This window comes from Myiozetetes cayanensis, unplaced genomic scaffold (assembly GCF_022539395.1).
Source record: "Myiozetetes cayanensis isolate MyiCay16 unplaced genomic scaffold, myiCay2020 scf21, whole genome shotgun sequence".
NCBI lineage: Eukaryota > Metazoa > Chordata > Aves > Passeriformes > Tyrannidae > Myiozetetes > Myiozetetes cayanensis.
Genome location: NW_026087423.1, coordinates 7,420,685 through 7,441,077, shown reverse-complemented (window position 1 = coordinate 7,441,077; position 20,393 = coordinate 7,420,685). Strand labels below are relative to the sequence as shown.

At 53.5% G+C, this 20,393-nt stretch overlaps 2 protein-coding genes across 4 annotated transcripts in view; both read right to left on the bottom strand.

The window, feature by feature from the left end:
- Nucleotides 1-5,698, bottom strand: part of CORO1C (coronin 1C) — a 47,654-nt gene extending 41,956 nt beyond the window's left edge. Inside the window, exon 1 of the mRNA XM_050318598.1 lies at nt 5,604-5,698. The gene's annotated coding sequence lies outside the window, so the exon portion shown is untranslated. The remainder of the gene's footprint in view (nt 1-5,603) is intronic.
- Nucleotides 5,699-10,500: 4,802 nt separating this feature from the next.
- The window catches only part of SSH1 (slingshot protein phosphatase 1), a 34,525-nt gene continuing 24,632 nt past the window's right edge, over nt 10,501-20,393 (bottom strand). For all 3 annotated transcript variants that reach the window (XM_050318479.1, XM_050318478.1, XM_050318481.1), the window contains 6 exons: nt 19,751-19,879; nt 19,074-19,120; nt 17,694-17,840; nt 16,903-17,103; nt 15,528-16,131; nt 10,501-15,096 (listed from right to left, as the gene is read on the bottom strand). In XM_050318479.1, coding sequence (XP_050174436.1) covers nt 13,837-15,096; nt 15,528-16,131; nt 16,903-17,103; nt 17,694-17,840; nt 19,074-19,120; nt 19,751-19,879 — 2,388 coding nt within the window. In that variant the 3' untranslated portion in view covers nt 10,501-13,836. The remainder of the gene's footprint in view (nt 15,097-15,527; nt 16,132-16,902; nt 17,104-17,693; nt 17,841-19,073; nt 19,121-19,750; nt 19,880-20,393) is intronic.

Sequence of the window (20,393 nt, the reverse complement as noted above, 5' to 3'; positions counted from 1 at the left end):
AGGAGCGGGTGAACAACCACGAGCAGAGCCCACATCCCTCAGTGTTACCATACATGGCCAAAACCAAAAACTCCTTGAGCTTCCTCATACGTTCTGGCCAATGTTTGCGCATTCATTTGCATGTGGTTTGGTACTTAAAGGGGGGGGGGTGATGGTTCAGGGCAGTGGCACCCCTCTAATTGCCTTTCTAATCCTTCAGAATTTGGAGGAATATATGTCATGAGGAGATGAGCTGAGAACCCTCCTCTCCCCCATGAAGCTGTGACAGGACCGTGAACTACCTCCAGTAAGATCTGGGTGTTGAAACACTTCCAAAACCTAAGGGAGATACATTTGTCTCGGTCTTGCTGGTGATTGTCACAGCTGATGGAAACATCAGTAGCTACAGATTAAACAAATGTTATCCAACACATGTTAAACTTTGACACTAGTTAAACCACTGATTCAGTAAGCAGGAAAGCCTCTCTTACCGACCGAGCAACACCTCGATAATAAAACGATACACCCAGAGATTAGAGTGGCAACGCTGCATCTCTGCCCACGGCACCGTGAAATTAATTAATAGCTTCCTTCTGAGCGCCAGCCCAGCACACTGACACCACCCTCCTTCCTCAAACAATCGTGTTCTAGCTAAAAAAGAAGAAAACAAAAGCAGTTTGGCAGCCTGGGAGCAGAGCTGCAGGTAGCCCCAAGTCAGTGGGTTTGGGGCGTGATTCACATTTTCCACGTACGTATGTGACGCGCTGAAGGTCACAATGAGTCAGTGATTGAGCTGAGATCCCTGACTGCCCGTCCCTCGTTTATTAGGAGCCTCAAACCTGTGTGTGTGGCTTGAAATTTTATAAAAAATTATATTTTAATCATGTGCCAGGCGATGCTTTTCCCCTGGACTGGAAAACAAGAGCGAGGGCAGCAGCACCCAGCACCACCCAACAGCTCAAAAGAGGAACTGAAGGAAGACTTTCAGCCTCCAGCTAAAAGGAAAGTGACACACGGAGGGCACCAAGTGAAATTTGCCCCGAGAAAGCTGATTGAAGCCTAATCCTCTCAACAACTGCCACCGGCACAGTGGATCCTGCAGGGATGGATGACACGGTGCTGGAAGAGTCAATAAGGATGGACTGAGGTGGAAACGACACCTGGATGGAAATGCTGCAAAGATCACCCAGACCCTCACCTGGGCTAATGAGCTACTTAAATCACAACCATACCAAGTACATAAATTTTGGGCTGCAGTCTCCAACAAACAGAAGGAACAGCTCAGGTTTTACACAAACTCTTTGATTCCACTGTAACCGCTAATCTTCGTCACTTCAGCTGAATAAAACCATCCTCACAAACAGTTTAAATGATACCTAGAGTGCTGCAAGCCCAACAACTTGTCAAAATATGCCACAAATCCTAATTTTTCTGAAGGAAAATACCCTATTACCAAATATTGCAGCTCCAAGGAGCCACACAACAAGGTTTATCCCATTTTATCAGTACTGACACGCCTGGTTATTACATTTCAAAGACTCCATTTCCCCAGTTTTAGCCATCCCACATATTTTCCCCTCAGCTCCGGCACTGCAGGATTGCTGCAAAGTATCTCACAGCCTTTATACGGAAACAGCACCGTGGCTACAGACTCCACCTCTGAAACTTATGTCAGTGGCTAAATTTAGCTTCCTGCAAATATGCATCAATTCCATCCCTGCAAGAAATCACCCTGGTTTGCTCCTGATGTGTTTCATAAGCTCCACAATTGGTGTGTCCCACAGCCCCCCCTGCCAAGGTGCCGGTTGGAGTTAGGAGAGGTGAAGAAACACCTGAAGCACCTCTTTTAAGGTGAAATCTTGATGCCTTCAGCCCACACTCTGCAATTTGGAGTCTCTGAGCAGCCCCAGATGGGCATCAAACCCCGTCGGTGGAAGCAGTAAAGTCATTTGAGGGATGAATTTATCCTGAATGTCTCAGTTTGCTGAAATCCTCATTGCTAAATATATTCTGAATGGAGGGAAACGGCTTAGGGAGGGTTTAGGGAGATCAGCACTTTAAAGTCCTGTTATTTTGCAGCTTAACTTGTAAGTCACGCAAAATATGCCAGACAGGAGAGTTTGGACCTGGTGTCCAATTTATACAGCTTTTCAAGGAGTTTTATGCCCCTATTTGTCTATTTCCTGAAGCCTTTTGAATTTATTATCATACTTACTTTACTATTGCATTTATTATTATATTTACTTTACTGTAATATTTGTTTAAACGGAAGCTCTAGGTTTTCCCACCCAAAATTTGAGTACTTTTTTTATATTTCTCTTTCACAGCTCCTATCATTTAGGGTTCTCATCCCATCATTAGATACCCAAGGCCAGACTCAGCAGCATTAGGAAGAGCTGCTCCCACTGGAATCAGTAATGTGATCTTACCTTTCATTTAGTATTACTGGAATTTAGTGCTTTTTAATGCAGGGAAACGTTCCCTGCCCATGGCAGGGGGTTGGAATGAGACGTTCTTTAAGGTCCCTTCCAACCCAACCCAGTCTGGGATTCTGGGATTCTATGAGATCTGAACTGATTGCAATGACAAACCCACCCCAAGCTATTCTCCCTGTGTGGAATTAGATTTACTTTTAACATTAATTTGCTTTTTTTCTGTCTCTTTTCCTCAGTGTCCGTGGGCAGGGAGCGAGTTCCAGGGGCAGCTTTATGAAACCAGTCCCAATCCTGGTTTTTAAAAGACATTTCAAAGATCATCAGCTGTTGAGCAGCTGCCAAGATGAATTTGTCCTAAGAGCTACCACGGAACAGCTCCTGATAATGGCAAATCGATTCTGTCTCGACGAGGGAATTTGCCCAGGGAAGTGTCTCCCAGCTCCTGCAAAATATTTGTCTGGAGAGAAGGGAAAGCAAAATCCCTTTGGATTGGCCTTATTCAGTCCTTGGCCAGAAAGGGGAGCTATAGAATTAGGGAATGAAGATAAGGAGAACAAAATGTTCCAGGAGATATTTTAAAACAACAGGCAGGAAGGGAGAAGTGAAGGAGAGTGAATCTGAGCTCGTGGGCAAGGAGAGAGGAAAACATGGATTAAAGCAAAGGGTTGGGAGCTCAGCACCCCTGAGCTTTATTCCCAGCTCTGTGTGACATGGAACCATCCCTGAGCTACTTCCAGACCCCAAAGTTGGGGTCATATCCCAACCCCCCCTCCCCAAAGGGTGATAAAATCTGCCGTGGTGAGCGAGGGCCTGCGCTGACATCGTGTCTGTGCTGCTTGGAATGGCTGGGAGATGCTGGAAATGGGTAAGGAATGAGAGAACATTAGGCCAGGATGGGCATTAATAATTTATGTCATTGTTATTAATGATTTACAATAGATTTCATCAAGCACATCTATTACTGCATCTACCCACTCTCACACATTTTGTGCAGTAATATCGATGTCAAACACATCCCTCCCAACTCAGCTGTAAGAAAGGCACCCAAAAGAGTCCTTTTACAGCAGAAGGAAACCTCTAATTTCAATTTCTATATCCTCATGTATTTTTCTCCATCATTAGACAGGACTGTAAAATACATTTTCATTTCTTTCCTATTTTTGCAGTGAAGGGGAGGTAAGTCCCAATACCTAATTAAAATGTTGGGCCACCAAATAAAACCAAAGCAATTACTTGCAACAGATGGGATTTCCTTTGTTGCTGTCTCTGGATGATTAACAAGGAGGAGAGAGACAAGAAAGCAGAACACAAAAAGCAAAAAAAAATTGAAAAAAAAAAAAAAGAGAGAAAAAAAGAAAAAGAAAAAACCCAGCAAACTGTATTTTATTTACAACATGAGAATCTTGGGATTGACACTTCCTATCATTCTGAAATCCTGAATGGCAGCAAAAAATCAGGCAGGCAGAGAAGGAGCCAGGGCTGGGTGCTGGGTTTCCTGGGCACTGAGCACAGATCTCATTATTCAACCACTTTGGAATCCTTTTGCCATCTCCTTCTGTTTCTCTCCCTGCTGTCTAGGATCAAGTTGGACCAAAGGTGCTGGAAAAATCAGAGGTATAAGAAAGGAATCATGTCAGGGTAAATACAGGCGAGGTGTTTGTGTCTGAGATTTGGGAAGAGAAATGTTTGAAACAGGTTTTTAAAACCCCAACAGGCTGTCTTGGACAGAGCAAAATGAGAAGCTGCTTCTGCTCTTCTTCCTGCTCCTGTGGAAGGTGTCCCTCCCCATGCAGGGGGTGGAACGAGATGAGCCTTGAGGGCCCTCCCAACCTGAAACATTCTGTGGTTCTGTTATTTTTTATTGCAACATTTTCACGGTTCAGCACTGAAATATTGTCTCAACCCTTGACCCTTATTTCTTCTGGAGAATAAGAAGGTACCAAGAGGGATTTGCTGAGGCCAGTATTGCCCTGAGGATGGAATTGATTCCTTATATCTGCCAAACCACCCATTGCATCCATTGCATCCACCTGCTCCTTCCATTCCGGGGAAGGATGGGCTGATCAAACATCCCAGTGTGGCTGATGGGAACACTCCAGATCAGCTGTGCCACTGATATCAGACAATTCCCACCCAGGACCAGCAGAGGTCCAGACACTGGGATAACACCAACCCCATCCCTGCTCTGTGCTCAGAGCCCGGCACAGAGAGTTTGCAGTGACAAACACCTCTCAGCGCTATTTCTTTACACTGGGAGAATGACAACATGTCCTCAGCTGCCTTCTGAGGGGACAGGACCCGTTTGTCATCCCTGCAGGGATTCTGTTATCCGCGGCACACAAACTGTGGCAACGTTCCTGCTCTGCCTCAGTGTCGCGACAGCAACCGACAGCACGATGTGCCTGGTGCCGTGGGATAATCACACGTATTTTTTCAAGCAAACACCCGACTCAGTTCAAAGCCACCATAGATTTCCTGTGCCTTAAAACACTTATTTTCCCTTATAAGGAAATGCACAATTGCAGATTGTCACTGAACAGAAGATGCGAGTTAAGCAGCGTGGGTCGGGTGGCTCCTTGCAGGATCCACTCTCTCACACAAACACTCATTTCTGTCCTTCCCCGTTTCTGCAGAACGGCTGTTTTACCAGGAAGATTTCAACAAAGTTCACTTATCTGTATTTTTTCAGTGAAAGGCTTTCCAAGTTGATGTCATTCTCCTGAAAGGCTTATTGAGTGAAGTCACAGTGCAGAAGAAAAAGAACTTAAGGAAAATAATGCTTCTTTTTAATGGCACAGCTAAAACAAAATTATACTGGCTCACCCAGTGCCTGGAGAGACTGAGGCACATAATCCCACATGGCAGTGGGAGGGAGCATCCTATGGGCACTGCTGCACTGTGGCTGTTGAAAAAGCAGTATATTGTACTTATTCCTATACAGGAGAGTCTAACAAAGCAAATCTTTCTCCAAAACAATTTCACTTCACAAAGTGCTTTGAACCAACACCTGAATTCCATCCTGCCTCGTTACGAGATTCCATGTGCCCTGAGCACATCCCATCTGCCTACCCAGCTATTCCAGGCAGGTATTTTCCGACCACCTCCCTGCTCCCACCTCCCCTCCCCTCCCGCCCCGGCACAGTGCCCTCCAGGGCCCCCAGGGCAGAGCCAGGAGCCCTCACTCCTCACCTTTCTTGGGCGCTGGTGGTGCCGCCGCCCCCTCTGACGCCTTGGGCTTTTCGAAGGTTTTCTTGGCGTCGGCGACTGTCAGCACGTTCTCATCCTCCTGACTCTTCCTCCCCTTCCGCTCCGGCTCCTCCGAGCCCCCTCCTCCCGCAGTCCTGCCCCCAGGGAGCTGCTCAGTGCCTGCTGCCCACTGCTCCTTGCCAGGCTTGGCCTCGTCTCCGCAGGGCTCCAGCAGCGCCTCCGTCAGCGCCACAGCCTTGCTCATACTCAGAGCCAGGCTCTCCTTGCTGTGGGTCCTGACCGGAGGGGCCGGGGGGGTTCTTTTCTGGATGTAGGAATCGAGCATCCCTGTGTCAGCTTCCCCTCCCAGCTGCTCCCAGCTCTCCGGGAGCTGGCTGCTGCTCTGTCTCGAAAGCCTCCCAGTGTCCCTGGCCGCTGAGGGATAATTTGGGACAGCAGACACCATTCTCTCCAGGCTCTTTGCTACCTGCTTGTCTGGCTCGTGCTTCTTGGTCGGATCCTCCTCGCTGGCCTGGCCGTTCTGGCACAGGTCTGGCGTTCCCTCGGGCTGGGGGGAGAAGCTCCGCGCCGACCTGAAGCTCTCGGCTGCCTTGCTGTCCCTGGGGATGTAGGAGAGAGATGCTGCTGCCTCGTGTTTATTTTGCAGGATGTAATCCATGAGCTCGAAGCTGTCGGACCTGACGGGGACCGTGGGCTTGTTCCTCTCCGAGGGGCAGTTCAGGCTCAGTTTGTTCACCTGCCTGCTCTCCACGCTGCTCTCTGAGTCCGAACGGCTCATCTGCCTCCTCAGGACCCCTTGGAAAGAATTGAGCCTGTTCAGGCTTGGACTTGCCACCTTCCCATCCCCTGCATAGTCCTCCTGAATCACGAGCACCGTGTCCTCTGTCTCTTCCCATTCCTCCTCAGGTTCTTCTTCTGCCTCCTGGATGAGGCGCCGGTACTCGCTCTCCTCCAACCTGTAAACCACCGGCCTCACCGTCCTGCCCGTGCGCCTGGGCCCCACCTCCATCTCATACACCTTCGGAGGGGCTTCTCCGTCCTCCCCTCTCCTGCACCCTTTGGACATGGGATGCTCTTCTAGGCACAGGTCCCCCGGCAGTCCTCTCTGCCCGTTGCTGCTCATCTCCGACCTCCTGGCAGGGGCCCTGGTGTCGCTCCGGAGCTGGAGGAGGTCCCCTCTCTCCAGCCTGTTCCCCAGGCCCTCCTGGCCGAGCTGCCGCCGTGTACAATCCTCGCGTGTTCCCGCGGAGTCTCCCTGGGAAGCAGCGCAGTCTCTCCCCCTCTTCTTGCTTGTGTCATCCCGTAAATATCCACAGTACTGCCAGGTGGAGGCTTCCATGGCCGGCAGCTCCGTCACCGTAATTCCTGGTTCCAAATGCTTTGAGAGTGGCCAGCCAAGATTTCTCCCCACCTTGGGTCTGGGCAGGCTGTCGGCACCGCCTTCTCCTTGCTCCGCTAAGGCAGAGACGGCGGCAGTTGGAAGCGTCGGAGCCTGGGTCATGTGAACCGGCGTTCCTTGGCCTCATGGCCAGGAGAGGAACATCCCGTTGGCACGACGGAGCGCGACAGCACCCGGCACAGCTGATGCTGCTTTGGTCCCTACCCAGATATATCCCACCTGGATAACTGGAAAAGCACACCCCCAGCTGCTAATATGCTGGTCCGTGGCACTTCACAGCCAGGACTTGCTTCCCATCTGCATCCTTCTCCAGGGATTCTCCTCTCCGGCAGCTTCCCCGTGGGTCTCACGGAGAGCTTGGAAAGCCGCATCCGTGCCCCTGGCTCTCCTCCCTGCCTCCCTGCCCTGCGCCCGGGGACGCGGAGCGGCTCCCCCAGCGCTCCTTCCTTGGAAGCGGCGCTGCCTTGGGCTGCGTCCCAGTGCCTGGGGGAGAGATGCAGCCTGCACAGAGCACGCGGGGCAGGGACGGGGCGGCTGGAAGGATCCCGGGAATACGTTACTGCGAAGGGAATTGCTGTGACAGAAAAAGCCTGCCTGAGATAAACAGGAGCCCGACGGCAGCCCCAGATACAACTGTCCCTGCGGAGACTCCCAAACAGAACTTATCAAAAATCCCTTTTAACACCTGGGCATTTCTCTAAGTAACCCTCCGAGCAGAACGTTCCTCCCTTTGGATAACGCTCCGGAAGGCGCTGGAGCCGGGGAGCTGGAGGGCTCTAATCCGTTTGTACACAGCCGGGATGCCTGGCATTGCAGCGAGCCGCGGCTCCCGGCCCGGCTCCCAGCCCAGCTCCCAGCTCAGCCACTGCCCCAGAGCTTTGCCTTTTATGGTTCCCCGAGCCGGGAAGCATCCCGAGGCGGGATGTGGGAAAACACCTGATGGTCCCAAAGAGGCGCCTGCAGAGGCACCTCCGTGGTGTCAGGGCTGAGTTACCCTGGTGCTACCCCAAGAGCCGGCAAACAGCCCCCAGGACCTGCCTGCTGGCTCCAGGCCAAAGGCATCCCCTGACATTCCATAGGGCTGGAAAATCCTACCAGCACCTCCATCCAGACCCCCAGGGACCCCGGCAGCCCTCTGAGCACTCCCACAGGCTGCGTGGGTCACGATGCCACCACCTTGTCCCTGTCCCATGATCCATTTCAGGAGTCAGTCCTGGCTGCTGCCGGAGGGAAGGAGTGAGGGATGACGGTTATCCCAGCCCTTATCGGCCCGGAGCCAGCCAGGCCCCTCGTGGGGACAGTTCTTTATCAATGCACGTTGCAGAGCTGCTCTACAGCGAGACAAAACCCCGTTTGTTACCACTGGAAGTCTCAAATCCCTGCCAATGCTACCCAGAGCAAACACAACTGATTCCCAACGGGATTGGGAGCAGTAGCTGGGCTCCCGATGCTCTGGCATGAGGGGGACGTGGCAGCACCAGTTCTGGCAGGTCGAGGAATGCTGAGCAAGATGTGCTGAGAGGTGTGTGAGTAAGGAATTCCAGAGCCAACCTGTCACCTGAGCGAGATGAACTCACTCAGTGTTGGCACCATGACCTGATCAATAATTCAGGTGTTTCCCCTCGAGCTATCAGTTCCCCACAGCAAAGCCAAATTCACTCCAGGCTTCTCACAACCCCTCGTGATTTGGGGGTATCGTGGTGGGTTTGATTGGAGCTGTATGGGGGTCACAGAGCCCAGGGTTGGTGTGGAACAGGCACAGCTGGGTCTTTGGGCCTGCCCCGGGTGTTCCAGTGAACTCTCGGAACTGTGACATGGCTCTGATGGTTCTGCTCCTGAACCCTCTGCATAAAAGGCAATGGCAGCTGCTGCAGCGTTGCCACTGCCCCATCCTTCAAACTGAGAGAGGAAGAGACTTTTAGGGAATGTGCAACGAGGCCGGAGCAAACCCGGCCGGCAGCGCAGCCCGGGCTGTGCCCGCTGCAGGAACCGGCTCCTCTGTCCTCGGCACCATCAACCTGCAGCTTCTGCTGAGGAAAATATTTACATTTCCGCCTCTCCAGAGGCCAGTGCAGCTGTTCTGCCACAGCCCAGAGGGAAGGGACATGGAGACATCGCCCTGAGGCTGCAGGAGAACGACTGCCGGGCAGCAGCTTCTCTGCTGCAGTCACTGCTGCTGGACAAGTGCAGCAGCAACCCTGGGAGTCCTTCCTGTGCCTTCTGCGTGTGCCACACAACCTGTACTGCTCATGAGCCAAACCCCGTCTTTTTGCCCAAAAACATCATTAAAGTATCTGCTCAGCACCCAGCCCCACACAGAGCTGGGAAACGCTGCCAGCAAACCCATTTCTTCCCATCAGAGGGCCCTTGAGGAGACACCGCTCAGCTCCTTTCCGATAGCGCTCAGTGCCACCTGCAGCTCCTCCAGGCAGGAGGAACCTGTGCCTTCCCACCACCCCAGTTCCCAACCAGGAGGGCACTTAGTGCCAGGCTGCTCCTGCCACGGCCTGCCCAGGGCAGCTCCACGCTCAGGCATCTCCTCTCGCCAGCGGGGCTATAAATAAACCCTCCACGGTCACCAGAGGGAAGTTGTGTTGCTCCAGATGTTGCCTGGTTTTGCCATAGCAACATCACAACAGGAGGGAACAAACTGCTCCAAAAAGAACCAACTTTCAATCAAAACAAGACTAAGAAAAGTCCCAGGGACTCACCGGCAGCCCAGCCACCCTCCGGCCCATCCTGTGCTCCTGGCCTGTGGTGTCCCTCACACAACCTCCTGCACCCACCTCGGGAGCTGGGAACAGCTCCGTGGGGAGGCTCCGTCTTCGGGAAGCCAAGCTGAGCAGGGAGGGATGTCTTGTGACCCAGCCAAGGGATGTGTGAGTTAAATGGGCCAACAGCAAACTGACCCCAAAATGGCACTGACTCAGGGACAAGCTCTGCCCCAGGACCTCAGACACACCAGTGGGAAGCTGCTGTCTCCCCATCCAGAGCTCCAGGGCTCCCAGCTCAGCACGAGCTTCCCAGCACTGCCGTGGCTCAGCACTGGAGAGAATTAACCCCAGGGTGTACGAGCTGCACACACACATAGGCACACGGTCCCGCTGTTTTCCTTCCCCTGCCATCATGTCAGCACATATGGGCAAATCCAGGAAGGCCTCGACCCCCAGCCAAGTGCTCCGTGCCAGGGTCCCTGTCCTCCACCAGGGCAGGACAGAGCCAGTTCCAGCCCCTGGTGCTTCCCCTCACCAAGGCAGAGCTGCTCCCACAACTGAGATCCACCTCTTCACCAGGGACACCCTCAGGTGGAGGGGATCCAAACCCTCCCAAGCCCACAGCAGCGAGCCCAGGGCTGTGTTACCTCAGCCACTGAACTCACCCCCTGACTCCGTGCCCTGAGCTCCAGGCACGGGAGGAGCCGGCAAATCGGCATCGGGAAGTGCCCACCTCCAAAAAAAAAAAGCTGCAAAACTCGTTGCATAAAGAAACAAAAAAAACCTTTATTTTATTCCTCACAAGAAGCACATAAAATATTCAGGACATTCTTACAAACAAAAGTAAAAAAAAAAAAAGTGCATGATGCATCATTCCCTCCCGCGGACGTACAGTACAAAAATCCCGCCGATTCCAATACAAAACCGGGATTCAGAAATACCATGGGATTAAAGGACCCTTGTTATCACAGAGGACAGCAATGCACAGGAACAGCTACACGTTACTCACCCCCCTCCTCGCAGGCTGACCAGGACGGGTCCTGCTGGGACACGGCCGAGCCAAACCCCACCTGCACGGGAAGGACCCCCAGGAGGTCGGGCACTGCCACCACACGGACCGACAGCACCTGGACTGGGAATAAGGTGCCGGTTTGTGCATTTCGGGATTCCTGGCAGGACAGGATTGGGTTTGGATCCGCCGAGCAAAGCGCAGCCGGTGATGGGATGTGTCCCCGCACACCCCACTCGTGTTTCGGCAGCAATGCATAGATAAACGGGATAAATGAGATAAATGGGATAAATGGGTATAAACAGGGACACCAGGAGCAGCCGAGCAGCCCCCGGCTGTCCTTTGGTTCTGCCATACCCAGAGGGAAGTGGTAGCAGGTGAGCAGTGCTGAGCTCGGCAGGGATGGCAGGGTGGGTGGGATGCAGGGAGGGGAACGGTCTCACTGCCACCAGAAACACCAAAAGCACCAAAAACTCCCCAAAGAACAGCAAACAGCAGAGTTGAACAGCTCAACAGATACACAGTGTTTGTAAACTATGAGTAAGGCACTCTGTTGTAAGGACACGTGGGGAGGATGAGCACATCGACCTTCTCATGCAACAAACCCAACGGGACCACACATGGTGCAGGTTTGGCTACAACCCCCTGGGAATGGCACAGCAGCTTCCAGGCCAGCTCCCACTAAATCCTGCCTCTATCCCGTGACACAGCGAGGGAGCACAGGGCCCAGTGAGGGAAGTGCAGGGTTGATCCAGCAAGAGCTGAGTGAGAGCAGCAGCAGGCGAAGGCGGAGGGAGCCGAGCTGTGCCCTGGAACGAGGGGGTTGGGTCGGACATGGTGGGCTGGACGCGGCAGAACTCGGCAGGCACTCGAGAAACAGGAAGGAAATCACATGTTCACCCGCAGCAGTTCATGGAACCTTCTGAACTTATTCAAATCCGACCCTGTGCCTCCTCCCTCGGCCAGACAGGGATGGGAAGGGTTGGCAGCACAGAGAAAAGTGACCCTGCTGGGGTGACACTGAGGGTTCACTGGGCAGGAGCCCCTGAGGCTCCCCCAGGTGCCACTCTGAGCCCCATGGCACCCAACAGCCCCGGGGCCTCCCATCTGCCCTTCCCAAATCCCAGTCTGGGTGTACAGCAGGATGAAGATGACACAAGCCTAGGCGATGGCTCGCAGTGATCCGGCCATGCCGTGTTCCCGGCTCACTGAAGGGGTTTCATCCTGCCCTGAACTCGACCTTGCGGTTCCTCGGCCTGAAGAGGCTCCTGCACAACTTCCCTCCTGGAGCAGCTCGTGCTCCTCACCAGCTCTCTGGGGTGAAACAAGTGCAAATCAAATTCAGGCTCCCTCAGGAGTTTATTTACTGATTGCTCATCCCTACACGTCCTCACACAAAAGAAGCGTGAGATCTTACGCTTAAGGGAAGAAGAGGGAACTCTGGGCATTCAGGATCAGATAAATCCACAGCTCCCTTCCTCAAGACACTGGATTTTGGATTAACTAGTTCAGACTGGTTGCTGAAGAAAGAAGAAAGCCTTTCCACAGGGATTTTAAAATGTGGGAGCGCTCACACTCACAGCCTGGTTGAGCAAATCCACCACTGAGTTCTCAGATCTGTTCTGTCCCCCAAATCTGCTTCAAAGTATCACCTGAAGGCACAAGCAGCCAATGTGGCTTCAGATGGGAATCGGGGAGCACTGAGACTTGGGGAGTGTTCCCTGCACACTTCCCAAGGTCTTCCCCCCGCATTCAGCCAGGGCTTGCACAGAGCAGCTCTTGACCAGGCTGGCTGTCCAAAGTATTCCAAAAAAACATGCATATGGAATGGGGGCACTGCTGCAATCCAAGCATCAGCCCCGGCACAAGGGGGAGCACGTGGTAACGCCAGACCTGGGGGGTACACGGGCAAGTCCCAGCTGCCCCCCTTCCTCCAGAAGGAGATCTCATCCTCACCTCCAACACCCCTCTCCTCAGAGCACACACGTATTTCTGTCTGACTGCTCCCCCTCAGCAGGATTTACGGGGCTTTCACAGCCCTGTGAGGGCTGGGACACGTCCAGCTGGGCTCCTCACTCCAGGGCCACCCAGGCTCCCGACACCCGGTGTAAATAACACCCTGGACTCCACCAGCAGCTCCCCAGGCTGCTGGGAAACCCAGGACACAGCAACTCTTTTACAAAAGCAACAGTAACAATCAGAAAAGACACGGTCACTTCCTGGGATTTCAGCAGAGCTGACCCTCCTTGGCCATCTCCTGTCACCCACAGCCAACAGAGGGTCCCAACACAGGATCCACGACACCAACACAGCATCACATCACGGGCTCCACGGGCTCTGTCAGCACTGGGACATCACAGACCACAAGGACAGCAAAAACACCCCAAAAACACAACACCTGGGACAGCCACACAGCCGGGGTCACATCGGTCCCACTGTCCCCACAGACACAGCTCCTTCACCTCCCAGCCACAGCCCCAGGGCAGCCTCCACGTCCACACTCCTCCAGGCCTTTACAGCCAACACCAAGGGAATTCCTTCAAACAACAGCAAGAATTCTGGGAAAAGCCTTTCGGATAAAAAACTCAACCAACAAAGCAGGACAAAAAGCCAGCGGGAACAGAGGTAGTGTGCGTGTCACCATCTTAAGGATTTCCCACAAGTGCCCTGTTCAGAGCCTTGTGTTTGCTCTGTAAAAAAAAGAAGTCATGAATAATTATTCTGAGTCTTTGAAACAGAACATTTCAGCATTTTAGATATAGATAGAGATACAAATATCTATCCATAACCACACACAAATCCACGTTATTACACTTGGCAAACAGTACTAGGAAGAGCATCCTGCAGGACAACAGGCAAGTCACACACCAAGGCCTCCTCCAAGCCATGCAACACATTTGATTTCCCTTGTGCCCTTCACGTGCCCCATCGTGGTTCTTTTTGCCCCCCTCTCGGAGCACAGGGAGGGGACGAAGAGGTGGCATTGGATGAACTGCTGCAAGTCAGATGATAAAACTGCATCGGTGCAATGAATAAATGCTGTAACACCCCCCCCCCCAAAATCCAGCCCCCTCCTCCCCTCCACAGGAAGCATCAACTTTTGCCCATCCAAAGCACGCTCTTCAAGTTCCCTCCCGCCGCCTTCAGCCCCGGTTTGGAGGGGCCGTCCGTGCCGCTCAGGGAGGGCTGTGGCTCACAGAACACGGAGCACTCGCTGGAAACGGCCTCTTTGGAGTCTGTTACAGTGGACACGTCCACGTCACTCGACAAGTCGTCGGAGGACAGGTTAAGACAGCCCAGTTTGGCGAGGGAATTGGACCTTTTGAGGGGCGAGGACACGGTGAGGCCGGCCAGGCGCAGCCGCGTCTCGATCTCCTGCGTGCGCTGCTTCACCAGCCCGGGCTTGCCCCGCACGCTGTGGATGCTGTCGCTGCTGGAGCTGCGCGTCAGGTTGGAGCTGCGGGACGAGGACGGGGTGTAGCAGATGGTCTTCAGGAAGTCCTTGGTGAAGCTGCTCGTGTGCTCCAGGCGGCACACGGCCGGCGTGGAGGTTCTCTGGGAGACCCCCTCCAGGATGCGTTTCACCTCCAGCCTCTCCATGTTGTTCTCCGCGTCTCCGAGCACCATCGGGGCCGGTGCCAGGAGGGGCACGAGGCCGGGGTGGGACATCATGTCCTCGCTTTCCTCCACGATGCTGGAGCCCACCCTGTCCCGGAGCAGTGCCGAGGCGTCCGAGGGCAGGCTCTTGAGCCGCTCCAGCTCCTTGGTGTGCTTCCTGACCAACCCCGCCTTCTGCAGCTGGATCAGCGACTCCTGGTGCTGCATCAAGTAGCTGTTGGCGCTTGGCTTGTCCAAGTCTTTGCTGAACAACAGGTACTTCGGGTCCTTGGTAGGTCTGGTGTCCTTCTTGGCCAGAGACTCCTCCCTCACCACCTGAGCTTGAAGGAGGCTCCTGTCACAGTGGGAGTTTCTCCTGGGCAGCAGAGTTTTCTCCGGGGTTTTTGGCGCATCTTTTCCTCTCTCCAGAACACTGCAGTGCTGATCCAGTGACCTGCACGTGCCAGCCTCCAAAGTCCTGGCTCCCGGCACCATGGGAAGTGCAGCCTCGCTATGTTTAGTTCTGATTGCCTGCTCTGGATGTGCCCTGGCGGGCAGGTGGTCCAGCAGGTTGGAGTGGAGGTGGGACAGGAGGGCTGGCTGCGTGCAGATGGTGGTGCTGCGCCGCGCAGGGTTCAGCTTCTCACACTGCTCCCCAAAGGGGTCGGGGGACAGCCCAGCTGAGGAGTACATGCAGTCAGTGCAGGACTGGTAGGGAGGCTTCACCTTGCTGAGGATCCCAAACACAGCGTCGTGCTGCAGGAGAGAAAACAGGGGCAGATCAGTGGGCACAGAACACACACCAGCGACCAGCACAGGGTGTATTTACAGCCAAGCAGCTCTGAAACAACAAACATTTCCACCTCAGGCCCTGCAGCAGGAGCTAAAGCCATGTGCTTTCCCAGCAGACAGTGTCTCCAAGGAATACCTACCGTGCCAAGCGAGGGTCATGCAAGCAACTGCCCAAAGCACTTTACAGGGCACTCACGTGTGCACTCCTGGCATCTAAATCCACAGCTCGGGCAAGCAAAGCCCTGGTCAGAAGCACTTCGAAAGGGAAGAAGCTCATCATGGAATGAAAGGCTTTATCCAAGTCAAATGAAACTGGGCTATGAGGATGAGAAGAGCAGTTTCACTTGCAGCAGAGTCAGCCATGCCAATCACCTCCATGTCACCTCCATACGCACCTCAAAATCCTCTGGGCAACTCCTTTTGCTGTTGTTGTTATTCAGGTTCTCCCTATTGAGCCTGCTCTCCTCCTTGTGCATGGACAAACGCCGCTTCCACTTCTCCATGGGATTCTCCTCCCTGACACCGTCCTCCCCTGGCTCCCCGAGGGCCATCCTTCCCTTCCTGGGGCTGAAGTCCATTTTCCTCTTCGCCTCCCTCTCGCAGCAGCTGCCCAGCTCTGCCGGCGGCTCCGCTCTCTCCGGGGCCTTTCCCATCTCCAGCAGCCTCCCCTGTGGCAGTGCAGATGGGGGCTGTCCCACCAACGCATCCCGCTCCAGCTGCTCCACGTGGAAAAAGCCCTCCCTGTCCCCGGGAACCTTGTTCTCCAGCAGCGTGTCTGAGAGGCGCCGGAAGCAGTAGTCGAAGCCCCCGGGCCCGTCGGTGCCGGCGCGGTTGTCCAGGTATCCCGACTGGGAAGGCATGTCCAGGTCAGCCAGGCGGTTTTCCAGGTCGATGTCCAAGCTCTCCAGCAGGAAGTCTCCCGAGCCCGTGGTGCCGTCGGTGTGCTGCGGCAGGTTGCTCTCCGCCTGCTGCTTCCACAGCTTGTTGTGGCGCTGCTTGCTGGGGAGAGGACAAGGACACGAGTGACTGTCCCGGAGCTGCAGAAGTGCCACGAGCTCCCCTCCCTCTCCACAGCCCAGAACCGAAGGGCTGGGTCCAGACCTAAAGTCCCATTTGGAAAAACCACCTTCAGCATCAGGATCTGTCCCCCCACCTGCCCACCCCACGGCAGGCTCAGAGCAGTGCCTCATGTGCCGCTGTGATGGGATCAGCCCTTGGGAGACCCCTCAGGGCACAGAACCCCCAGCAGAGCAAAACACTCCAACCCGACCCCTCTGCACGTGCCATGGCACAGCTCCTGCTGATCCAGAGGGACAGATTTCCCTCCTCTTCCCTTATTAGATAAATACTGCAGCCCTTCAGTGACAGAGCCCTGGGATTGGCACAGAACCTCTGACACGGCTGAGCTCACATGAGTTCTGCCTCATAAAGCACAAACAATGTGCTGAGCAGCACTGGCTGCTGAGAAATCCAAACGTGCCTCCCATGCGCAGAGAAACCCTCACTGAATTACACCACAGCAGCTCTCCCAGCTATTTTCCATCCAGGGAGCCTGGCACAGGAAAGGTTTAGGAACAACATGATTATCCCAGGATTCTGCCCTGCCCTTCCAAAGGGACCCTTCAGGCTACAGCCCCTGCACACTCTGCCCGTGTCTGTGGGCATGACACCGACAGAACCGCAGGGAGACGGATCAATTCTTTGTGGTGCTCCCCACAATTAGCTCCTTTACTTTCCACAAGCCGCCTTCCCACCTGTCCCCAGGCTTGCCTGGCATCCAGAATTCCCTCGTACTCCAGCAGCTGCCGCATGAAGCCGGCGTTGGGCCGGGCGATGCTGCGCTTCTGCTTCACGTAGTTGTAGGCCTTCTCCAGGGACCAGCCGAACTCCTTCATGGCGTAGGCAATGACCGTGGACGCCGAGCGGCTCACCCCCATCTTGCAGTGCACCAGGCACTTGGAGTGGTTCTTCCTGCACGAGGACAGACAAGAGAATCAGTCCCATATCTCTGCTTATGGGTCTGTTACCCTCCACACGGAGGAGGGACAGCGCTTCCCGCTCCTGCCCACCCCGACACGCTGGATCACAGGGGCCATGAGAAGAGTTCTCGTCCAGAAAAGCTGCGAGGTAGAAAAGGGCAGTCTCATTCATTTCAGAGACCACCAGGAAGCTTCCTGCCCACCCAAGTCTTTGGATACAGCAGGAAAAGGAGGAGTGTAATGGCCGAGCAGTGTTTGATGGGCTCTGTCACCATCTGTCTGCAGGGACAGCTGGGGCAGGCTGCACACTGACACGTGCTGGAGCAGCTCCAGAACTTCTCCAGAAGAGGAAACATCCTCGTTTCCTTTTGGAAGCAAAACAAAGCAGTAATAAAAGTGACAGGCAAGGAACAGGTTAATGCCAGCACAGGAAGAGACAAGGCACAGGGGAGTTCCAGGGACACAGAACTCCTGGCACAAAGCAGACGTGTGGCTTTGGGAGGGCCCAGCTCCACGCGGGATGAGACACGGAGGGTGGCTCGGATGTGCCCCCACACAAAGCCAGGGGTCCCAGGCACTCACTTGGCCTTGTTGATGAAGTGGTAGGCCTCGTTCCAGTGTGCCAGCAGGTCCGTGGTCTCCTCGTCGTACACGCGGATGTTGTGGTACGCAAACAACCCGGGGAAGAAGTTGTCGATCTCGCGGGTGACGTTCAGGATGTAGTCAATGCTGGGGGGAACAGGAGACACAGGATCAGCTGCCATGGCCAAGAAGAGCAACTGAGGGACACTGTGGATCCAGGAAATCTTACCCAACACACGCCATAAGGTTTTATCTACAGCCCTAATCCAAAAGCCCTGGGACACCCAGCAGCACAGGTGGTCATTCACCCACCCCTCACCATCAGCACCACACAAAGCACCCAAACACCCTGGGCACAGGAGGGAGAAGTTTATTTTATCCCACGTATTTTATCTGAGTCGGTGTAACCCAACCAGAAAGTCCTGGCTGTGCCACAGGGGATCCTGAAGGAAGAAAAGGGCATCGGCTGCAAGTGAATCATCTGGAAACAGAACCCAGGAATCACCACTTCCAACTGCAGGTTTTAGCTGCAAACCCACCCCTTTCTCTTCTTCACGACCAAAATCATGAGAGTCACATGTTATCTCTTGATTCCTGCCCAATATTACAGCAGGGATGACAATGTACCTGAGGAGAACCAATTGCACATTCATTTATCACCTCCTATCATTCAGACAAATCAAGGACACAGGATATTTGTCTCAGAATTTGCCCAGGTTTGACTTCAGACACTGCATTTCCCCAAGCAGAACAAAATTATTAACGCCCTGCTTGATTTACTTGTCCCAAGATGTCCAGACATCTGTTCCAAAGGACTCCAAATGACACATTTCCAGCCACATTGCTGAGAAACAGTTTTCAGTTCCTCACACCAAGGTTGGTGCAGGCCTTGGGTGAGCTGCAAATATTCATATGCAAAACTCTCCCTTGTCCAAAAAGTGTTGCAGTAAATGGGGTGAAGCAGCCCCGTGGTGATGAGCGTGGTGAGACACCCTGAGCTGCCTGTCTGGGCAGGAGAAGGGGAACTGGCTCATCCACAGGCAGCTCTGCTCCTTTACGTGGAGTTTATTCCTCAGTGCTGTAACCTTTGCTCCTCTGCAGCCTGCAGGAATTCCCACCTGACACAACACTAGGGATGGCACACACTGGGGGGATGGAGATCCCGATGGACCTCACAAATGACAAGTTTTGTTATTTTCACTCCATTTAAAGTAAGGTTGGAGAGATTTCTCGACCAAGGTGTTGGCACTAAGCTACCACATGACTGAGAATGAGAATCACCCCTAAAGCTACAAACACTCTCTCCAGAGTGCTGGGTGGGAGTTACAGGCAAACAGCTGGAGGGTTTAAGGGCTGGTGCCTGGGAGGAGCTGTACTCACCCCGAGCCCTGCAGCTCCTCGAGGTTGGAGGCGTTCCACTCGGAGCCCTGCAACAGCCACAAGCACACGTTTCCAAGGAGCCCCAAAGCAGCCCCTTCCCCTCAGGTTCTGCAATCCCTCAGCCCCAGCCTTCCTCCTGAACTGCCAACTGAAATGTTGGAAAAGGCCTCTGAGACAGAAAAATGCCATCAGCAGGTGTCCTGTCCTGGGCAGGGACCTGCTGGAGGAGGGGACAAGGAGACAACTCACTTACAGAGTTAGTTCTAGGCCAGTGTGTGACTGAGCTCATCCCAAATCACTGTCTCTGGCCACTCTGGATTTTTTAACACAGGGATAAACAGTGCAGGGGAAGAAAGTGATTATACCTGTGATCCCAGTCATGCCACACATGAGAACTGAGGCAAATCCTGAAAGCTCTGGAGGTGTTTACTCCTTGGATTCCCCTCACCTTCACAACAGAAAGCTTAAAACTGCTTAAAAAGGAGATTTTGCCCTCAAACACGGGCACTTCCTCTGATTCTCTCCAGAACAACAACAAAAAGACCCAATGGGCACAACTGAGTTCATCTCCAGGAAGCCTTTGTTCCAGAGGCAGTGCCTGGTTTTGCCTGGAGTACCATCTAGTGGCAAAGGATTGGATGCAGCACAGCCCAGCTCTGCTGGAACTCAACACTTACCAGGTATAAATGATCAAAAATCAGAGACGGTTTGTCCATCTGACCCAGGATTAGCAGCATTTCATTGTCTATAAATTCCTTGAATTCCTTCAAGTTGCAGTTCATGTGTTTCTCCAGCTCGTTTCGGATCTGCAGAGCACAAAACAAAGGATGGCACTGGGACCGTGGTGTTCAACAGAAACATTGCTGGCACTTCCCTGCAAAACACTTTCCTGTCCTTCAATAAAAACAGCAACAGGGATTTGGCATCCTGACATCCTAAGCCCCCAAATTGAAAAGCTGTAAAATAAAGTTGCAGATAATATCAGAGAACAAACAAAAAAAAAAAATCTACCTTGGGTACCTGATTCTTAAAAATAATAAACTGAGAGAGGAAAAACAAGACCTTGCAGAGCAGTGAACAAATAGTGAGACCCATCAGAAGCAAGGAGTGAAAGTGGTAGCAGAGAGAGATTTCCAGTACTCTCCCATTTTAAAATGGGACATAACATCCTCTCCCTGCCCTCAGCTTCTGGCTGGGGCAATGCAAACCCACACCATTTTATTTTAACCCACTGTGGAAAATGGCTGCAGCAGAACCAAAGCATCTTGTGTGCACCAGGAACGAGGAACATGTGCACAGACAGACGAGTTCTCAGCTTCC